This window comes from Vanacampus margaritifer, chromosome 10, assembly GCF_051991255.1.
Source record: "Vanacampus margaritifer isolate UIUO_Vmar chromosome 10, RoL_Vmar_1.0, whole genome shotgun sequence".
NCBI classification, from domain to species: domain Eukaryota; kingdom Metazoa; phylum Chordata; class Actinopteri; order Syngnathiformes; family Syngnathidae; genus Vanacampus; species Vanacampus margaritifer.
The window spans coordinates 25,607,283-25,626,018 of NC_135441.1; the positions used below are offsets into that span (position 1 = coordinate 25,607,283).

Sequence of the window (18,736 nt, forward strand, 5' to 3'; positions counted from 1 at the left end):
AAAAATCTAAATTGCTCCAGAGGTTCACAAACTTTTGATTATATACACGTTTTTTTTCTCACTAGACAACACTGAAACGGATCAGACAGATTGTCCCAAAATTGCATTTATTTAAAAATAAAAACAAAAACTCGCCATGCTGATTACCAAGATAGAAGAATAGCATCGAACATGAGCTGTTCTATTAAAGAAAATAAATGAATAAGACATGACTGCCGGTGTGGAAGCAATCTGCTAGTAGCAGTAGCGGAGAGAGAGAGAGAAGCCCAAGCTACAGCTACGCAACAAACTGTCAGACCATGTCGGACAAATTTAACAGGAAAGTAGTCTTAGTGTTCTCGTTCACTCACTCAATTTTTTTTTTTTTTTTTTACATCATCACCAGTGGGTAAGTCTCGTGTTCAGCACATTTGGACCAACTTTAAAGCATTAGTATTATGGAACAAAGCACGCAAATTATGTCAGTAGTTTGTCACAGAAGCTGCCTTCATTCCAGTGCTTCTCGGTACAATCAATGCCTTCACTGAAATGATGACGTCAGGAGAACGTAAAAAAAAAATGCAACATAGGATTAGATGGATGTCAAACGGATTATTGATAAATGAATAAATGTTCATTGTGTGCTTTCATCAGGAGCATGACGCAACAAGTAAAAAAAACAAAACTGTAGTGATATGGCACCACATTTTGGATTAAAAGCCTACAGAGCAGGAGTGGGACAAAATATCACTATCTTGATAGTGTATATGGAATTTATTTTCTTTCTGAATCCGTGCAGTATTGAGTTTGACAACTCAAACTAGTGTGCCTGCCCACCCATCAACTGTGAAATGGTTAAACTATCATCATGTGATTGCTTTGTGTGCGCGGTATTCATCTGCTGTCTGGACTGGATTGGTGAACGTCTCCTTCTCTGCAGGCATTCTCACAGTCTCCACAAGGTTCCAATAACACCACACAAGTCAAAGGATTATGAGTTTAATGTTTTGAGCTAAAAGTTGATAAAATCAATACTGTATAATGAGTATTGTATATTTTTTTAATGGCAAAATATTTCAATAATATCATTTTGCAAGATATTCTGTGATTCCCACCCCTGCTTATGTAGATTATTGAATGTGTGTTAGCAGTTGGCAAACCAGCAAAAAGGGACATTACTGTGTGCCACCTAGCGGACTGGAGTCAATGTATTCAAAATAACACAAAAATGAATTGACATTGTCATGGAGGTCTTCTGAGACGTTCAGGTAATGTCCTTTTCCTAGTTTTGACAGCATTACAAGTTGTTTTCGATGGCAGTTTGGCTCCAAACACTCAAATATCACAACAGAAGTCATGGAAGGTATCTGAGAAACATTCCCAAAAATGAACGAAAATATACACCAACCTCATGTCAGTTCAATGTGAAGCAGGCCGGTATAAAACAAAAGCTATTGCACGGCTTCAAAGTGACTACTATAAATAATAAGAACAAGGACCAAATAATAAGACCATCAATAATGATGCTAAGAATAATTATTACAATAATGATAATAATAATTATAATAATATTAATAATAAAAATGGTTCAGACCCCCTCGCTCTGCTGGTTTACCATTGCTGCCAGCTGAAATCATCATTTGATCCGAAGACGAGGAAGAAGCCCAGGATGGTTCCAAAGAGGACAATATTGCCCGTCGAGACGAGCGCACACGCCCCCCAGGCAATCTGCAAACATCAGCAGCGATTCCGCCTTAGCGCTAACCACCTCTTGAGATATTTGTACAACTCAGGTGACTTACAATTTCAGCTCGTGCGAAGACAATTGGCAAGCCAAACGCTGAGATGACGATGCCCGTCGTGAGGAAGATAGCCAGTTCTTTGCAGGCGTTGCTGGCTGAGTCGGTGTCGTCCACAACCCGCCGCGAGATGCAGTATGGGAGGGGCGAGAGGATGTAGAAGAAGAGGAGGAACAGCGGCCAGTATTTGCTGGGCACACATAGCGAGTTGAGAGGTGCATTTGCCATTTGCAATAGCTGATGTGTTGTTAACCACGGACATGACATATCAAGGAGGAATGGCACATATACGGCAAAAACAAGTCAGTGTACAACTTGTCAAAAAGTGTGAATTTAATGACCAATCAATTTTTTGGTAGGTTTCATTGGCTAGTTATACAGAGAACAGCATAGATTCATTTAAGGTAATAATAAGTAGACCTTAAAAGTTTATTATTAACTTATGTAGTATAAAATATTTTCAAAAAATTTGACACAGCTTCCTTACTCATAAACGGGGAGGGCACATCCCAGCATGAGGAACATGAGGCCAATGGCTCCTCCAAAGGACAGTGCGATGAGAGCTAGAATGTAGCAAGGACATTTCATCAGGCAAACCTACAAGTAAGTACATTGTATTGAATGTTGCAGAGGACTCAAACTTCAACCATACTTCCCATAAAATCACAAATACTACACAGTTAATACAAGAACACTTAATATAACTAATCAAGTCTTATGGGAATGTCTGCCTAAACAGATGTGTTTTTAAAAGCTTTTAAAAAATGTCTACAGAAGTGGCAGCTCTTGTCACCAACGGAAGTTGCATGCAAAAAAATATATTAAAAAATGGGGGCACCAGACTTCAAGGCTCTTAAAATGTGTGCCTTATTGTGTCAACCAGAAACGACCGTTACGACATAGATAGGGCAGGTCAGTGTACCGAATATTGCTTCCATTGAGTGGACATCTGAAATCAACGGATGACTTTTGGGACCTCCTCAACAATAAGCTGAGCCCCAAGCTACATACCATGTGACATATCAGCTGATTTCACGTTTGACAATAAGACAGACGACGCTAGTAAGGCGTTTGAAACGTCTTTTTTTTTGTTAAACGCACATTGGCATGACCCAATTGGCACGTAATCGCCCAATTGACGCTTTAGTTAGCCTTAGCCTATTAGCGACTGTTACAACGTAATACTGGCAAGACAAAAACAAGCGGCAACGTCACATGGGGTAATGCTTTTAAGCATTACAACACACACGCCGATTCATTAAATGAAAAAAGACTGACTTAACAAACATGGCGGTGTTATATTTTAAGCTAATGCTAATGACTATCGGCCTTGTGGCTATACTTCCCCATTAGCTGGCTAAAAATGCCAAACTCGCGCGTATGGCTTAAACGCATTGCGTCAAGCTAACATAGCAGATGCCATTAGTCCTTTATTTCTTATTTTTAGCTATGTCATGGATAAGAAGGTCATATACCGCACCTTTTATCCCTGCCATCTCGCCTGGACAAAGGATCGTCACAATACAGCCGAGTTAGATGACAACAGCTTCCCCTCGCATCCGCTGAGGACTGCGTCGGAACCTGGAACATTTCGCTTTCGGCCGAGATGCATTCAACGACTAGCTCGAATGTCGGAATAATAAGAAATCCTTCGATGGCTGTAAAAATATCGTGGTAAGTTTTTTATTTATTTAAATAGGATATCAGCTATATGATAACGGTCTTTGTCGAGGGATTTGAAAATGTGTTGTGTGTTACTATTAACGTCGGCAACTGAACTGAGTAGGGACTTGTTGCTTTAATTGGAACTTTGTGACTCCCTTTGATATAGGTACGTGAACAACGTTGTCATTTAAGATAATAACAAACTCACACTGCGAAGTAAAACAGTACTAAGTATTAAAACATTAACAGAATCCCGAAACATCCGTACTAATGATTAAAATAGTAACACAATCCCGAAATTTACGATTTACGTACATATTCATTTTACGTCGACACCGTATGGGTGTAGCTCCGTCGTAAAACGAGGACCCCAGTATTTCCATCATAAAAACACTGCAGCAACGCGTTGGAGGATATAAAAATAATTACAACAATTATTATATAATTATATATTAAAGCCGATCGTGTTTGATGTGAAGTTTCAACTTTTTTTTTTTTTTAATGTTAATCCGGATGTACACATTTCTATTTCCGACATGTAGTAGTCCACTCATCAAAGATGGCGAGCGGTGGGCTGGCCACGGCGTCGCTGTGGACCGAAGTGAACCGCTGCGGACAGAACGGAGACTACACGAGAGCCTTGAAAGCTCTTACAAAAAGTAGGTGTCCTTTCTGCGAGCGAAGCCTGACATGTTGTCGAATTGTAGGTTGAGCTTGGGCTAACTTGTGGCTCCTGTCAGCGGTGCTCCGTGGCTAAGCTACGGTTAAACTCCCCGTGCAGCTGTTAGCATGTGGCTAGGATACGGGCCCTAAATCAGCCTAATGACACTATTTGCTCGTTTTTGCTTTTTTGTGCCTTTAATAGATTCAATAATGTAGCGGTATAAGTATAATTTAAGTTGTATATGTGTTATGCGACGCTGTAGTGTTAGGTTGCATCGCCTTCTTGTGGTTAGTGAGTGACGTGTCTGTTTCGTGTCAGTGGGCTCATTTTACAGTTTATCTTTTGACATATTATAATGCAATCCCACTCTAGAAAAAAAAGAGTATGTGCTTTGCTTTATGAAGTTGTAACGTTTGTACTGCTTTTTCCAACTTTTGCCACAGTTTTGCAAGTAAATAGGGAAGATGTGACGGCCCTTCACTGTAAAATAGTGTGCCTTATCCAGAATGGCACCTTCAAGGAGGCTTTAAATGTCATGAACACGCACAACAAAATTATCGGCAGGTAAATCATGATCACCTGACTATCACATATGTGTGTTTACGTTGCACTCTCATTGGCAGATAACCAGAACCTATCAAATGTTTATCACATTTGGAAAAGGCCTGATTGGGTCGCTTGTACTATGCAGCATTAGTCCCATTTTGGTTTGAAACATTACTTTTTGTGCTTCACTTCCTCCTCTAGCGAACTTGTTTTCGAGAAAGCCTATTGCGAGTACCGTTTGAACAGAGTTGAAAGTTCTCTCAAGATCATCGAAAGTGCTCCCGAGCAGACTGACAAGCTGAAGGAACTCTACGGTCAAGTGGTGAGACTTGTTAATTCATTCTTAGACCATACAAATAAAAAATCCACCTGGTTGGTAAATGTATGCATGGACAATTATTTCAATTACATCTTGTTTGATATGAAGCTGATAAAGCATGTTTTTAGGCTGCCAGACATTCTGTATGTTAATGTCTAGTGTATGTGTGGATTTGTTTAAGTGTCAAGGAAACTTACGTTCCAAATATTTAACGTTTTATTTTCACCTTTGTGCAGTTGTACAGACTGGAGCGCTATGACGAGTGCAAGTCCGTCTACAAGGATCTGATCAGGAACTCCCAGGACGAGTATGAAGAAGAGCGCAAGACCAACCTCGCGGCTGTCATGGCCGCCGTAAGCCAGTGGGAGAAGGCACCGTTGGTAAGCGTCGTTTCAATGAACAAAGACGCTCGATATGGTTCTATTAGGAATATTGGTAAATCAGATCCTTTGTGTATTATTTTATCCATTTCGCAGGAAGATTTAGGCCTCCCCGAGTCGACGTACGAGCTTTGCTACAATGCCTCCTGCGTGCTGATTGGCCAGGGTCAGCTGACTGCAGCATACAATAAGCTTCAACAAGCTGAAGGTCAGGCCTAGTCCTTTTCACAGTCCCAACTTTTTGATTGTAAAACTTTTTTTTTCTCTCCAACCATTTATGAGCCTAGCATATATTTTATATCAGAGATAATTAGCCCCCAAAAATCTTACAAATACTAAAATGTCATACTCATCTATTTACTTTCTCATTGTGAAATATGTGTCTGTCCTGTTGGCATGCATATTTCAACAAAGTAGAGACATTATTTGTTGGAAGTATATGAGTTTCCGGGCGAATTAAACAGAGTTGGATGATTTCACACGGCACGCCGTTTTATGATATTTCATTGAACACTAATGTGATGGTAGTTGGCAATCACTGTTGTAAACATGTTTAATTTTCTTGTATTTCAGAGCTTTGCCGGCAGTCATTGGCTGACGATTCGGTAAGTTTGTACATCTGATGTATAATATGGATACCGGCACATATATTGCCCGCATGACTTGTAGTGGTGCTTAAATCCATTGTTTCAAGGCAGAAGGATGCAAACAACATGATCATCTAATCTAATAATAATCTTGTCTGTCTTGGAACTATAGTTGTCTAATTCATGATAATTTATTCGCGTTAAGGGTTTATTTATTAAGCTTTATTCATCAAAATTTGCCACATCCACATTGTTATTGCGCTTCATCTGTGCTTTTTTTCCCCCCTTCGTCATAATGGTGTCATCTCCTGCAGGATATAACCGAGGAGGACGTCGAGTCGGAGCTGGCTGTCATTCATTCTCAGATGGCGTACGTGATTCAGTTGCAAGGTCGGACGGACGAGGCGCTGCAGCTCTACAATCAGGTCATCAAGCTCAAGTAAGACGAATGTCCTTTCGTTTACAGGCAGACGTGGCAAGCTTGTGTTGGATTCATAAAACACTGTTTTTGCTTGTTTTAGGCCTTCGGATGTGGGCCTGCTGGCCGTGACTGCCAATAACATCATTACAATAAACAAGGTGGGCCTATGGCAAGCATTTGTGAAGGTCACAGAAAGGCAAACACATTAGTTAAAGCTGCAAGCAGCGATGGCTTGCAAATTTTTCTTATTCTTCATTCATTGGAATACTAATAAAGGCAATGCTTCCAATCGGGCCGTCTCACTCATGGAAGTGTTCTTCCACAGGACCAAAATGTGTTCGATTCTAAGAAGAAGGTGAAGCTGACAAGTGCAGAAGGGGTCGAATACAAGTTGGCCAAAATGCAGCTACAGGCCATTGAATTCAACAAAGCCCTGCTGGCCATGTACACGAACCAGGTGAGTTTGGAGCAACCTTTACAGCTCTTGACAACATGGCCCTGGCTGATCTCTTATAATCTGCTGCCACCTGCTGGCTGTTTTTGTAATAACTACCATTGCTTCAAGCATTCTCTTCAGTTCTGAGGCTACATCAAAGCCTTCTGTATGCTCTAGCATAAAAAAAAAAAAAACATCAAAAACATATGAATACGTCTTTGAGACCATGGTAAAATTTAAAATAGAATGTTTTTATACATTTTGGGGAGCAAATGAGTTTAGCAATCATTATTTGGTATGTTTTTGTCATCCAACAGGCCGACCAGTGCCGAAAGCTGTCCTCCAGTCTTCAGTCTCAGAACCCGGGTCACCCGCGACCCGTCCTGATCCAGGTGGCTCAGCTGTGCAGGGAGAAGCAGCACAGCAAAGCGGTCGAGTTGCTCCAGGTAGGACGGCTGTCGAGTCACGAGCCAACTGGCGCATATGACACCCGTGGAGCTCATGTGTGTGTGTTTTTTTTTCTTCCCTTCCATCTTCAGCAATTCTCAGATCAGCATCCAGAGAGCGCGTCGGGCATCAAACTGACAATGGCACAGCTGTATTTAGTTCAAGGTATAAGCATTGATTTTTTTTTTCTTTGTCATATGTTTATAACACCCCCCCCCCCTCCTCCTCTCAGGTCACGTTACAAAAGCCTGCGATGTCCTGAGGTCCATTGAAGAGTTCAAGCACAAAGAGGGCATGGTAATTATGCATCGATGTACAGCATTGTCACTTCTGCTTTCTACCATTAAAAGGCTTGATTGAGCATTTTTGACAAAATGTCCATCTAAACTAAAACGTTGCTCAGGTGTCGGCTCTGGTGTCCATGTACTCTCACGAAGAAGACATTGACGGCGCTATCGACGTTTTTAGACAAGCTATTCAGCACTACCAGTCCAAACAGGTTTGTGTCTTGCCGTTTGTTTTTAATTCCCCAACTGCAGAAAAGTAGCATAATTTGATTAGCATATTTAATGTTTACCTGAGTCTTCCCTATTTTTCCTCCTCAGTCGGGATCCACAGCCCACTTGGCTCTGGTGCGAGAAGCTGCCAATTTCAAACTGAAGTACGGCCGAAAAAAGGAAGCCATTAGTGATCTGGAGCAACTGTGGAAGTGAGTTCACACAGGGAGGGAAAAAAAAAAAACATTTGTTACTAATAAGCTCAAAATCCGTTTTCCATAAAGATTCCCAAGTTTCAGTGGAAAGATTTTATCATGTTTTAGGCAGGACAAACAAGATAAGCGTGGACTTTAATTCCTATACAGCTGCTATTCCAATTATTTTGTGGCACTCGGTGTGCTGCAGTATGCTGTTGTGTACTACTACAACTGGGAAATAATTAGAATCTACATTATAATTAGAACTTGTAGTCTTGGCACTGATTTTTATGTCTGTGGAATATAAAAGAAGCTTACTCATTTTTATTCTCAAAGCATTATGTGTAAAATGACCACTTGGACTTTAACATATTAGATTCATAATTTAGATTAACTGATAATACTATAAAATATATATTTATATTTTACCTGGAACCTTAAATCCAAAAAATAAATAATTTTTACTCTATGTGCAAAAATGGAGACTGGCCACTTTTGCGTTTGTCCTCTTGAGCTGAATGTTATTTCATCTAATAGGCAAAACCCGAAGGACATTCACACGCTGGCGCAACTCATCTCCGCCTACTCTCTGGTGGACACGGACAAAGCCAAATCGTATCCTTGAAAAGAAACTCACATCTTCTCTTTCAGTTTGCCGAGCAACTTTTAGAAGTCAAGAGTTTGAAAGATGTTGCATTTCCTTTAGCGTTCCGCTCCAGCCTGAGCAAGCACCTCCCTTCGGCAGACACCATGTCCTTCAAGGTGGACGTGGACGAGCTGGAGAACTCGCACGGGGCCACGTACGTCAGGAAAAAGGCAGCCAAAGTCGCCGGAGAAAATCTTCCCAAAGAAGAAGGGTAACAATTTGTTCTTACTGCTTGACTTTTTTTTCCTGGTTTGTTAGTTACTTCCAAGTGCCTTGCAATTTAATATTATAAGATACTGGAACAAGTTGAGTGTGACCATTAAAACTGATTAAATATCGGCTACTTTTTTTTTTTTTTTTTATCACACGCACAGATTAATGAGTCAATTCAAATTTACTGCAAAAAAGTTTAATATAAATTGTACATAAATGTTTAAAAACATACAATTCTTAAAGATTATTCATATGTAAAGATTATTACATATTTATTAATACAACTGAATTGTAATGTAACATTATTATTTCTAATATAAGTACAGTACACCGCACTATTATGTCAGAAATAAAAAAAGGTAAGTAATTGCCTATATTGGTAGTTTGAACCGTAATCAAACTATAATCCCAAAACACGTGATCATTTCAAATTCACCTTGCTTTACCCCTAAAAATGATTGGTTTACAGATTATTTGATTTAGAAGAGAATGCAGAAAAAAATAATACACGAGCTGCTTAGACTCTTCATTAAAAAAAAAAAACAGGCCAAGCAATCCCGATTGCGCCATCTTGTGGAACTTAGGGTGTTTCAGAAAGATAGTTTATTGTGTATAATTGAAATAATAACTTTTCAATATTTGTTTTTATTTCCAGACAAGGGGATATAAAAAAGAAGAAGAAGAAAAAGAAGGGTAAGTTTTGCTTACCAATTATTCAACCGTTTTGGCCTGGCTGGAGGCCTTAAAAGTACCCGCCACCTCCTTTTCCGCTTCCTCCCTCCCTCCAGGTAAACTACCGAAGAACTGCGACCCCAAAGCCACCCCTGACCCAGAGAGGTGGCTGCCCATGAGGGAACGCTCCTACTACCGAGGGAAGAAGAAGGGCAAGAAGAAGGAGCAGATCGGGAAAGGCACCCAGGGGGCCACGACGGGAGCCTCGTCAGAGCTGTAAGTAATTCAATTGAAATATTAATCCAAACGGTCTAAGATAAATTTCTGTCCCAATCTATGTTGAAATAAATTGGCACTATGGCCACCCGTTACTTTTAGACCTTAAAAAGTGGGTGGCATTTATGCAAACTGGTATAAATCCTACAATCTGATTTTAGATGCGAAAACCCTCAAATCTGAAAATCTGCAGTTAAGTCACAAATTGTTCATTTTTTTCCAAATTTATTGAGGTGGTGTTCAGAGCCAAAAAGTTGAGTTGTGTCCTCGTCCCAATATTTATGGAACTAGTGACCAGCATAATGAGCAAATTTTGTTTGTCTTCCTCCACTTCCAGGGATGCGAGCAAAACCGCCAGCAGCCCTCCAACATCCCCTCGACCGGGTTCCGCGTCCAGCTCAGCCCCCAGCAATGTGGTCCCTCCGCGCCAGCAGAAACCCGCATCGTCTGGGGCCACGCGCAAGAAGGCACCACAGAAGAAGAAAAAGGGCGGCAAAGGAGGCTGGTAGCCTCGGAAGAAAGGACCATTCAAGTCCAATGATTTGTTTCTTCCCCATTCTTGGGTCATACTTTTTCCTTTTGATTTACAGACAAAACCTACAACTTCCCTCCACTTTTTTGTCTTATTTTTACCGTACAGGAAACGGCACAAAATGGACTCTCAAAGGCGGTTCAGATGAAATGAAAGTATACGTCTCAAAGAGTGTTCCTTTTGTTTTTGTCGCAAGACAAATTATATTAAGTGTTCAAAAAAATGAAACTCATTTGAATTAAAAAGTAGAAAATGAACAGCACTGGGCTCATGTTTGTGTTGATAATCATGTTTTGAAACCATGTGACTTCAAGTACCTCAAAGTGTCAGTGGCACCCGTAATACCGACTGATAATTTATTGGGAAAATAAGTACTTTGTGAACGACTGTTAGGTTATGTTTTGGGGAAAACAATTGTAGGAATAAACTTAGCATAGAACTACAACTAATCTTGAAATATATATGTTTTTATAGGTGAAACTGACTTAATGAAAATAATTGCAACTTTATTTTCTAAGATTTTATTTTCGTAACAGTACAGCTTTATTCCTGTGATGACTTTATTCTTAAAATTATGCAACTTTTTATTTGGAAATACTATGTTTACTTTAATCTTGAAACAAAATCTAAAAATAGACTACTATTGTATTATTGCTAGTCGTGGAAATATACTTTTTTCTTCTCTTGTAAATATACCACTTAATTCCCATATTAGTTTCATCTTAAACATTTTACATTTACAAAATAATTGTTTTTTTTTAGTTAGACAACTTTATTGGCAGTAAGTTTATTGTGTGCTCATCTCTTGAACAATACTTTTTTCACAATAATACGCAACTTTAGTGCATTTTATTTCCCCTGTACCCAACAATGTCTTTATACACAAACAGTATACAAAAATCGGTTGAATTTGTCGTAATTGGGCCACGCCCATCCCCGGAAACTGCTTAAAAGTCATGAGAACGCTTTGCTTGGACGCACCCACCTGATCACAATTTGGTCCAGGATGCCTCGCATGCCTCCCAAGTACCCCGACACCTTCTACGATCCTCTCACAGAGGACGTGGAAGACCTCCTCAGCCGCTTCCAGCTCAACGACTCGGTCCGCCTGGAGCGCTTCACGGCCCTTTGGCGAGACGCCCGCTTCTCGGACGTCTTTCTGGGCATCCCCAGCATGAGCGAGATGAGGCGCTTCTGTCGGGTGGCCATGACCACGGCCGTCAAGTACTTCCTGCCACCTTACTGCTACCAGGTGCGGGTCGGCGGCCTGTACTTGATGCACGCCTTCTACCACACTCAGCTCGCCTCTCCACCTGTGCGGATCCGCCTGGCTCTCCGGGACTGGGACGACGTAAAGAATTTCTTGCGGGACTCCATCTCTTCCGGACACCTGGACGTGGTTTACGTCTACCGGAAGCTGGTCTCCGCTAAGGTGGTGGACTACACTGCCATGCCGCATTTGCTCGTCTTCCAGCGGCCAAAAAAGGCCAAAGGTCAAGACGTGTGCACAAGGATGCTGGCCAAGGCCACCGCGGTGCCGGAGCTGCTCACCGAGGACTACCTGGAGGAGGTCGCCAACGTCCAGAACCACTACCACAAGATCAAGAACGAGCTAGTGGAGGTCCGTACAGCTGTTACTACTACGGTGGCCGAGAAGTACTGCGTAAAACGGGGGTGGGATAACGTTTGTGCTAATGAGTTTACTTTTAGTTAGCTTGGTTTATCTGAATGTAAACACGGGGGGGGGGGGGGGGGATAAATACACTAGATGAAGAAAACACTTCTTGGCATGGCCCCTAATAATAATAATAATAATAATAATAATAATAATAATAATAATAATAAAGTGTCAAAGGGAAGCTATTAAAAGTGTACATTTTTACCGAGACACTTAACATTTACTATTCGCAGGAAATATAGTCAACCAATGATCTTAAATGGTACAATTTTTTAATTGTGTTGCCTCTTGGCTGTTGTAGGTCCACCTCCAGGCCACCATGATCCATGCAGATTTTACCTCTCGCCTGAAAGACACTTTGAACGGGTTCCTCGCATGGCAGCAGAAGACTTTGAACCAAACAAAAGATGCTTGCGAGGATGAGGATGAGCCCACCGAGCAGGAGGCCTGCCGCAGCCGAGCCGCCCTGCTGGCCTCCATCAAGAAGAAGAGCTACGGGCAAAGCCAGGGGAGCTCCAAGTCCAGGAGGCCCCGCCAGGTGGTGGTGGCGGCGGTGGCAGAGGATTCGGCCAACTCTGCAAGCAAGCGGCAGGGTCCCAACAAGCCGGACAAGCCCCTGTCGCTGAGGGCCCGCACATGGAAAACTCTTGGGAAAAATACGGAGAAATCAGAGTTGAAGACGTGGCTCCTGAGCGCCCCGGACGAGGAAAGGGTGCCAACGAGACAGAGGAACCAGCAGGGACGCTGCAAGCAGTAGGAAAGGGTCATGTGCACTTATGGGCTCACTTATTTGTTGTATTTGTTTTGGTAAGAAATAAAATTACATTTTATATAGAGCGTTCTATATTTGCCTGCACTGTCATACACATTGTTACCCACCTTTGAAAACTTACATTATGACATTCATGTTGTAAAAATTGTCTATATACAAAAATGCAATATAACAGCGAGGCAAATTTCAAATGTGACGAGTTTAAAAAACAAACAAAAAAAAACAGTACCATTTCTGATTGATTGGACAAAAAAAACATCTAAACACCTTTAATGGAAGCAGTGCAGTTAAGAGAAACACGACGAAATTAAAAAACTGGATTGTTCAGAATAAATCAAACTTTAATTTCTATTCAGAAAATTCTATAAATCTTGGAATTTAAACATTAAGTAATTAGGCAGATTTTTTTTTAATTCTCTCTGTCGGCCGAACCGAGTAACTACATCAACAAAAGACTCGAAACCGGAAGTAAGGTGAAGAAGTTCCGCCCCGCTTCCGGTTTAGTAATCCACTTGTTGATGAAAGAAAAGCGAGACTCGAAGGTTCAATTCAACTGAAACGGACATGTTTATTTAAACAATTCACCGTGTTTAGTTCGAGTGAGCGCCATGTTAGGCTTGAGGGAAGCCGGCGTCCTCGGTGTCTCCGTGGCTCTGGCGGGGGGACTGGCCTATGTTGTCTGGAACTACGCTTTCTTCTCCCGAGAGTCCGGTGAAAGTCGCCCGGGGGACGAGAGTCACAGCGGCCGGGGGAGGCGAAGGCCCGCCGGGGAAAAGAAGAAGAAAGAGGAGGTGGAGGAGAGTGGGAAAGACACCGAGGAAACTGTCGTTGAAGCCCGCGTTGAGACTGCTTGCTCCGCCGAGAGAGAGCAGAAAGTATCCGAGGTAGGCGTCACAACGGGCGGGCAAGCTTTCATGCACACCTCGGTGATGTTTCAAACGTCCGGAGAGTCACACAACTTTATCATGATGTAGTTATGCACTCCCAGCTTTATGTAAAAGTAAAACCAGCATCAAAGTTTCTTATGACACTTTACTTTTGAAAAGTAAAAACTCTTGAGGTGGCCATTTGCCTCAATCGTTTGATTGGGGTACATAGAAGCTTTTAATTTAATAAAATTTAACTCGAGGCACTGCCTAATGGTAAGAAGGGAATGCAATTTATTTAAAAAAGAATGAAACATTTTCATGTAAACACTTTGAATCTGGAAAAAAATACTCATCATTCTCAACCTTCACTTATTTGTGCAGCAGTCGACGTCGGTGAAGCCAGAGGGGACCCAGGTGCTGGTTCTGGGTCTGGATGGAGCCGGTAAGTCCAGTCTGCTGTACTGTTTGGCCATCGGCAGCCTGGACGTGGACATTGAGCCGACGCAGGGCTTCAACGCCGTCTCCATAAACAGAGAAGACCTCCACATTGAATTCCTCGAGAGTAAGGAGCAGCCTTGTGTCTGATTTGCTTGATGAATAGTTCTCACATTTTTAAACTCGGGTAGAGAACAGCCAGAACATGTTACCTGCTGTAAACCCAGCAACTATTTTGTCTTTTAACTGTCTTGTCTTGCATTTGTCATCAGTTGGCGGTAAAGCGGAGCTGAGGCCTTACTGGCCAAAGTACATGTCCAAGGCGCTGCTGCTGGTGTTTGTGGTCGACTCGTCAGCACCGCAGCTGTTCGACATCGCCAAGGCGCAGTTGCACAAGCTGCTCAATGCCGACCCCTGCCTGCCTCTAATGGTGCTGGCCAACAAGCAGGTGAGGATGACAGAACTCTCAAAAGCTACAAAAGGCTTTTTGCGTCCTTCAGCCCAGATTACACCCTAGCAACAGGTGCCTTGTCTAAATCTTGATAAATGTAATAGACTCTGCAGAATAGATACATTTTTGATTGTTCTTGTTGTGCATTCATAAATACAGTTGTACCTTAACATACGAGTACACCAATTGTCAAATTTGTCCAAAGCAGGTCACTTGGACGATTTGTTATTTTCTTTGTATTGCAACACAAAATTTGCGTTATGAGCGAGCATTAGATATGTTGCCGTGTTTCCCACAGATTTGAAATCTATTTGGGTGGGTGGACTCCGCCGGTGGGGATGGGAGGCGGGTTGGACGGGAGGCGGGTCTCGGTCCTGTTACTATGTCTCCTCTAGCCTCACGATCCACAAGTGAGTGGCGGCGAATTAACGTTACATGCGGTATATCCTGAGTCCCAACACCCCCCCCCCCCCTTAAATATATTTTTTAATCCATTTTCTTGAAAACGTCTTGGGTGGTGGCCAATTTACTTGGGTGGGAAACACTGTTTTGCGCAATTAAGATACCGTAATGCTGCAGTTGCCTATTTGCTTTTATCGGATTTTTGAATGGTACAGTCAACCCCACAAATGTGATCACACTGAAATTAGAAATATTTTGAGTGTAATTCGAATGAAAACAGGAAGTATTTCAAGATCAGCTGAGTTTTTGCTAAAAAAATATTCAACATGAGATCCTATTTCATAATACTGCTTTTTACATCTACAGAAAGTGGCGGCTATAGATTTTATAATGTACACCTTAGGGCATAATTATTGATAGGGCCTGGCCCATTTAATAGGCCAAAATCAATATAAAATTGCCAAAAGATTGGCTTATTTTCATTCATTTTCACAGATATATATTTTTTATAATTAAAACATAAGACAAAAGTAATGACCCACCTCAAAGAAAATCGACAAAAAAATGTCAGATTTTCTTTCTCTTTGTTGTGAAGTTTAACAATTATAACAGAAAAAAGTATTGTAAAACAGTCAAATGTTCCGTCTGTAATTCACATTTTTATTGTTGTACGCATAAAAGGAACAAAACAGGTTATATATATTTTTATATTAATCAGCCAATTATTCAGGTGTCATAATTTTATTTTGCCAAATATCTGATTCTGCCTAAAAAAAATAGATAAGTTTGTTACTGAGGGAAAATGGTATTTGCTTACTGTCAAGGCATAGACATCTGTACACTGTAACACCGTTTGTACAAAAAAAAAATCTTATCTATTGCTCTTGCGCTCTCTCAATATATTAAATGTTATTGTATGTGTTTGTAATATTTTAAAAGTGTGTTTGAAGAACTTGAAAAAAAGTTATGTTAATGCTATAAAAATATGCCTAGGGGGGTCTTGATTTGATCTCCTTCATAAATTCCTATTTAGACAGACCTTTTTGGCTCCATCTTTGTTGTGGATGAGCACAAAACCAGTCAATAGGACATTTTTCAGAAAATAATGGCGAATTATATGAAGTGGTAATAAGCAATGACATAGTTCTCGTAAAAGGCACATCAACAAATGTTGTCTTGCAGGACCTACCAGGCGCCTGCAGCATCACTGAACTTCACGACGCTCTGGAGCTTTCCCAGGTGGGAGAGCGCAAGATGTTCCTCATTGCTACCTGCGTCAAGAAGGGCAAAGGAGAAGTCGGCTCGGGCGTGCGGGACGCTCGAGAGCTCATCATCCAAATGGCCGGCGGCAAGTAAACCTCGGCAACTCCCGATTTGATATTTTCGCGCCTTCATGTCCACTGGCGATTTGTTATTGTTTTGTTCTCGTTGCACCTTGTTCACTTTGGTCCGCTAAACCAGCACCACTGAAAGAAAGTTGGAACTTAACCAAAGACGTTTTCAATGTTTTTGTAGTAATTAGATAAGAATTTTTGGACCACTTAAGGGAAATTTGATTTTCAACAGTGGTTGGGAATCACTTGAATAGACGAGGAGTTCATGTCTGTATTGTTAAAGGAATCCGAAAACATCAGGAAAATAGATTGTAAAAATACTTCATTTTTTTAAGGACAAAGTTACAGCTTTGTAATATTGTGGCTTTCCTAATAATTTTACAGGTAATGCTATGAATACATAGCAATAGTAAAATAATGTTAGAAAAATGTTAACATTTCAACAGAATAAACTTGTAATATCACAAGTGATTTTTTTTCAAGAAAAAAAAGTTGTGGACATGTTACAAGAATAAAGTCATAATAGGCTAACACAGAAATGTTTTTAAGTCCATCCATCCATCCATTTTCTTGGCCGCTTTTCCTCACTAGGGTCGCGGGGGTGCTGGAGCCTATCCCAGCTGGCTTCGGGCAGTAGGCGGGGTACACCCTGAACTGGTTGCCAGCCAATCGCAGGGGACACAGAGACGAACAACCACACTCACATTCACACCTAGGGACAATTTGGAGAGTTCAATTAACCTGCCATGCATGTTTTTGGAATGTGGGAGGAAACCGGAGTACCCGGTGAAAACCCACGCAAGTCAAATGTACTAATCTTGTATCTTTAGAACCCTCAAAAATATTAGTTCAACAACATCACTATGGAACGAAATTACTTTTTCCTCATGTTACAACTTTATGTATTATTATTATTATTATTATTAACAATATTATATCTAATTGTACTTACTGTATTCTTTCATGTCCCCTCTCAACTCAGCCAATGACACCTTTTAACCACTAGGCGTCGTCAAAGTTCAATGAAAGATTTACCATTTATTCTTCATTTCTTGACATTACGTTACTCTAATAAACGCCAATTGTGTTTATTTAAAATAAGGTCAAGGTAGCTGTCATATATAAATATATACATTGTCCTCTATAATTTTTGGGGCCTCTGGTTGGAATTATAAACAATAAAGTTGTCCATATTGTAGTTTAAAGTTATTGATTTACAAGATAAAAAAAACTGGTCTTTTCAAGGTAAGTCTTGTATTCAATAATAGTAATTTTTGAGAAAAGTGTATATTTTTTAGATGATATGACTACAGTATTCATAAAATTATGTCTTTAGTTACAGTACAGATTATTTTTCTTTTTTGTATTGCTTTAATAGTCCTTTGTAGGACAAACAAACATAAGTCAGTCAAACGATGATGTTTTTTTTTTTAACCACATAAAATTAAAGTGTTGTGTAATGAATTTGATGGTTTTGATTTTATGTTATTATTGTTTTCCTTCTGTACAAGTCAGGTAATGCATGAAGCGTGTGACTCGGGTTACTCGTGTGCGGTTGCTAGGGACTCGCGTCTCCACGGCAACAAAGGCAGATAAGTGCGACACCTTCCCGACTTTCTTCCAGTTGCGTTTGTGTTTGGAAAAACGAGTTTAAGTGAGGGCTTGAATGCGTCACGGGTCTATCTTTAAATATTTGTTTGGCAATATTTGCCTTGTTTTATGATTTATTGCAAGGGTTAAACAGGTTCAGTTTATTCTCACTAAGCAACCAACCCCTGCCCCAATTAACCGCTAGGTGTGTCAGCTACCTTTTTAAATAAATCCTAAATTTCATATAATTACAGTTTGGTGTTTCCTCTAAATGGACTCCTGGTCCTCTCTCAGTTGACAATATGTACTTCATAACAATAAATGACATGTTCAGCGCTTTTGCCGTTTGCGTCTATTAGCGTCCTTCTCAGCTGGATCAATAACTCGTAAAGAGACACGAAGGGGAGAGGCTAAATTTGTCCATATAGTGCACAGACAAAGCTTTCAACGTGCCAAATTGACATTATAGTGAAGGTTAGTAAGTGCAGCGGGATGATGGTGGAGGAGTGCCAGGGGCCCAATTAGACAAGCAGAAGAAGACCTCAAAAAAAGTAGAGGACATTCAGCATGTAACCAAAATAAGGAACATTGTTAACCCTGCTCCTCTTTATTTTTGCTGCAATTGTTTTTTTTAAGTGATCAGTAATGTTTTTTTTAAGTGAGCAATACAAAAATTTGAGTAATATAAAACAAAACAGTCAATTTGAGACTTAGCATTAAAAGACAGTTGGTAAATACATTTAGAATGCCAGTAATACTTTTTAAACTCAACCAAAATCATCATTAAAAATAATTAATTTTAAAAACATTTTGTTTTTTAATAAAATATTACATTATATTTTTGAAATGTATATTTTCAAACAGGACCAAAATAATCAAATATTACATTTAATAATAATTTTGTATATTTTCTACACAAAGCAATCATT

The 18,736-nt window shown here is 40.4% G+C and overlaps 4 protein-coding genes across 5 annotated transcripts; 3 read left to right on the plus strand and 1 right to left on the minus strand.

Moving 5' to 3' along the window:
- Nucleotides 1-90: 90 nt before the first annotated feature.
- LOC144058984 (leptin receptor overlapping transcript-like 1) lies at nucleotides 91-3,415 on the minus strand. Its single transcript, XM_077577718.1, has 4 exons — nucleotides 3,259-3,415; nucleotides 2,266-2,341; nucleotides 1,782-1,968; nucleotides 91-1,707 (listed from the first exon to the last, which is right to left on the minus strand). The coding sequence occupies exons 1-4, from the start codon at nucleotides 3,272-3,274 to the stop codon at nucleotides 1,591-1,593; spliced, it is 396 nt and encodes a 131-aa protein (XP_077433844.1). The 5' UTR covers nucleotides 3,275-3,415; the 3' UTR covers nucleotides 91-1,590.
- Nucleotides 3,305-10,533, plus strand: srp72 (signal recognition particle 72). The gene is made up of 20 exons (XM_077577717.1): nucleotides 3,305-3,452; nucleotides 3,986-4,102; nucleotides 4,551-4,671; nucleotides 4,855-4,975; nucleotides 5,209-5,352; nucleotides 5,449-5,560; nucleotides 5,926-5,957; nucleotides 6,254-6,378; nucleotides 6,461-6,518; nucleotides 6,686-6,817; nucleotides 7,114-7,242; nucleotides 7,336-7,408; nucleotides 7,476-7,540; nucleotides 7,647-7,742; nucleotides 7,849-7,952; nucleotides 8,475-8,552; nucleotides 8,657-8,794; nucleotides 9,452-9,489; nucleotides 9,585-9,744; nucleotides 10,082-10,533. The coding sequence occupies exons 2-20, from the start codon at nucleotides 4,003-4,005 to the stop codon at nucleotides 10,251-10,253; spliced, it is 1,998 nt and encodes a 665-aa protein (XP_077433843.1). The 5' UTR covers nucleotides 3,305-3,452; nucleotides 3,986-4,002; the 3' UTR covers nucleotides 10,254-10,533.
- A 692-nt stretch (nucleotides 10,534-11,225) lies between these two features.
- On the plus strand, nucleotides 11,226-12,788 carry LOC144059514 (snRNA-activating protein complex subunit 1-like). Its single transcript, XM_077578647.1, has 2 exons — nucleotides 11,226-11,897; nucleotides 12,256-12,788. Exons 1-2 carry the CDS (start codon nucleotides 11,283-11,285, stop codon nucleotides 12,709-12,711), a joined length of 1,071 nt encoding a protein of 356 aa, XP_077434773.1. The 5' UTR covers nucleotides 11,226-11,282; the 3' UTR covers nucleotides 12,712-12,788.
- A 158-nt stretch (nucleotides 12,789-12,946) lies between these two features.
- On the plus strand, nucleotides 12,947-17,681 carry arl9 (ADP-ribosylation factor-like 9). Of its 2 annotated transcripts, none has more exons than XM_077578648.1 (4): nucleotides 12,947-13,610; nucleotides 13,977-14,157; nucleotides 14,303-14,478; nucleotides 16,066-17,681. In XM_077578648.1, exons 1-4 carry the CDS (start codon nucleotides 13,335-13,337, stop codon nucleotides 16,237-16,239), a joined length of 807 nt encoding a protein of 268 aa, XP_077434774.1. In that variant the 5' UTR covers nucleotides 12,947-13,334; the 3' UTR covers nucleotides 16,240-17,681. The 2 variants fall into 2 exon arrangements, with proteins under 2 accessions (XP_077434774.1, XP_077434775.1); XM_077578649.1 differs by having other exon boundaries at nucleotides 13,980-14,157.
- Nucleotides 17,682-18,736: the final 1,055 nt, after the last annotated feature.

Excerpts from the sequence above, each read along its gene's own strand:
- LOC144058984 (XM_077577718.1), bottom strand. Across the intron at positions 1,969-2,265 it reads TGTGCCCTCCCCGTTTATGA|CAAATACTGGCCGCTGTTCC; the intron begins GTAAGGAAGCTG and ends ATGTGTGCCCAG. Across the intron at positions 1,708-1,781 it reads TCTTCGCACGAGCTGAAATT|ATTGCCTGGGGGGCGTGTGC; the intron begins GTAAGTCACCTG and ends TGATGTTTGCAG.
- srp72 (XM_077577717.1), top strand. The coding sequence starts at position 4,003 with ATGGCGAGCGGTGGGCTGGCCACGGCGTCGCTGTGGACCGAAGTGAAC. Across the intron at positions 5,353-5,448 it reads AGTGGGAGAAGGCACCGTTG|GAAGATTTAGGCCTCCCCGA; the intron begins GTAAGCGTCGTT and ends TCCATTTCGCAG. Across the intron at positions 7,409-7,475 it reads ACAGCTGTATTTAGTTCAAG|GTCACGTTACAAAAGCCTGC; the intron begins GTATAAGCATTG and ends TCCTCCTCTCAG.
- LOC144059514 (XM_077578647.1), top strand. The coding sequence starts at position 11,283 with ATGCCTCGCATGCCTCCCAAGTACCCCGACACCTTCTACGATCCTCTC. Across the intron at positions 11,898-12,255 it reads TCAAGAACGAGCTAGTGGAG|GTCCACCTCCAGGCCACCAT; the intron begins GTCCGTACAGCT and ends TGGCTGTTGTAG.
- arl9 (XM_077578648.1), top strand. The coding sequence starts at position 13,335 with ATGTTAGGCTTGAGGGAAGCCGGCGTCCTCGGTGTCTCCGTGGCTCTG. Across the intron at positions 13,611-13,976 it reads GAGAGCAGAAAGTATCCGAG|CAGTCGACGTCGGTGAAGCC; the intron begins GTAGGCGTCACA and ends TTATTTGTGCAG. Across the intron at positions 14,158-14,302 it reads CCACATTGAATTCCTCGAGA|TTGGCGGTAAAGCGGAGCTG; the intron begins GTAAGGAGCAGC and ends ATTTGTCATCAG.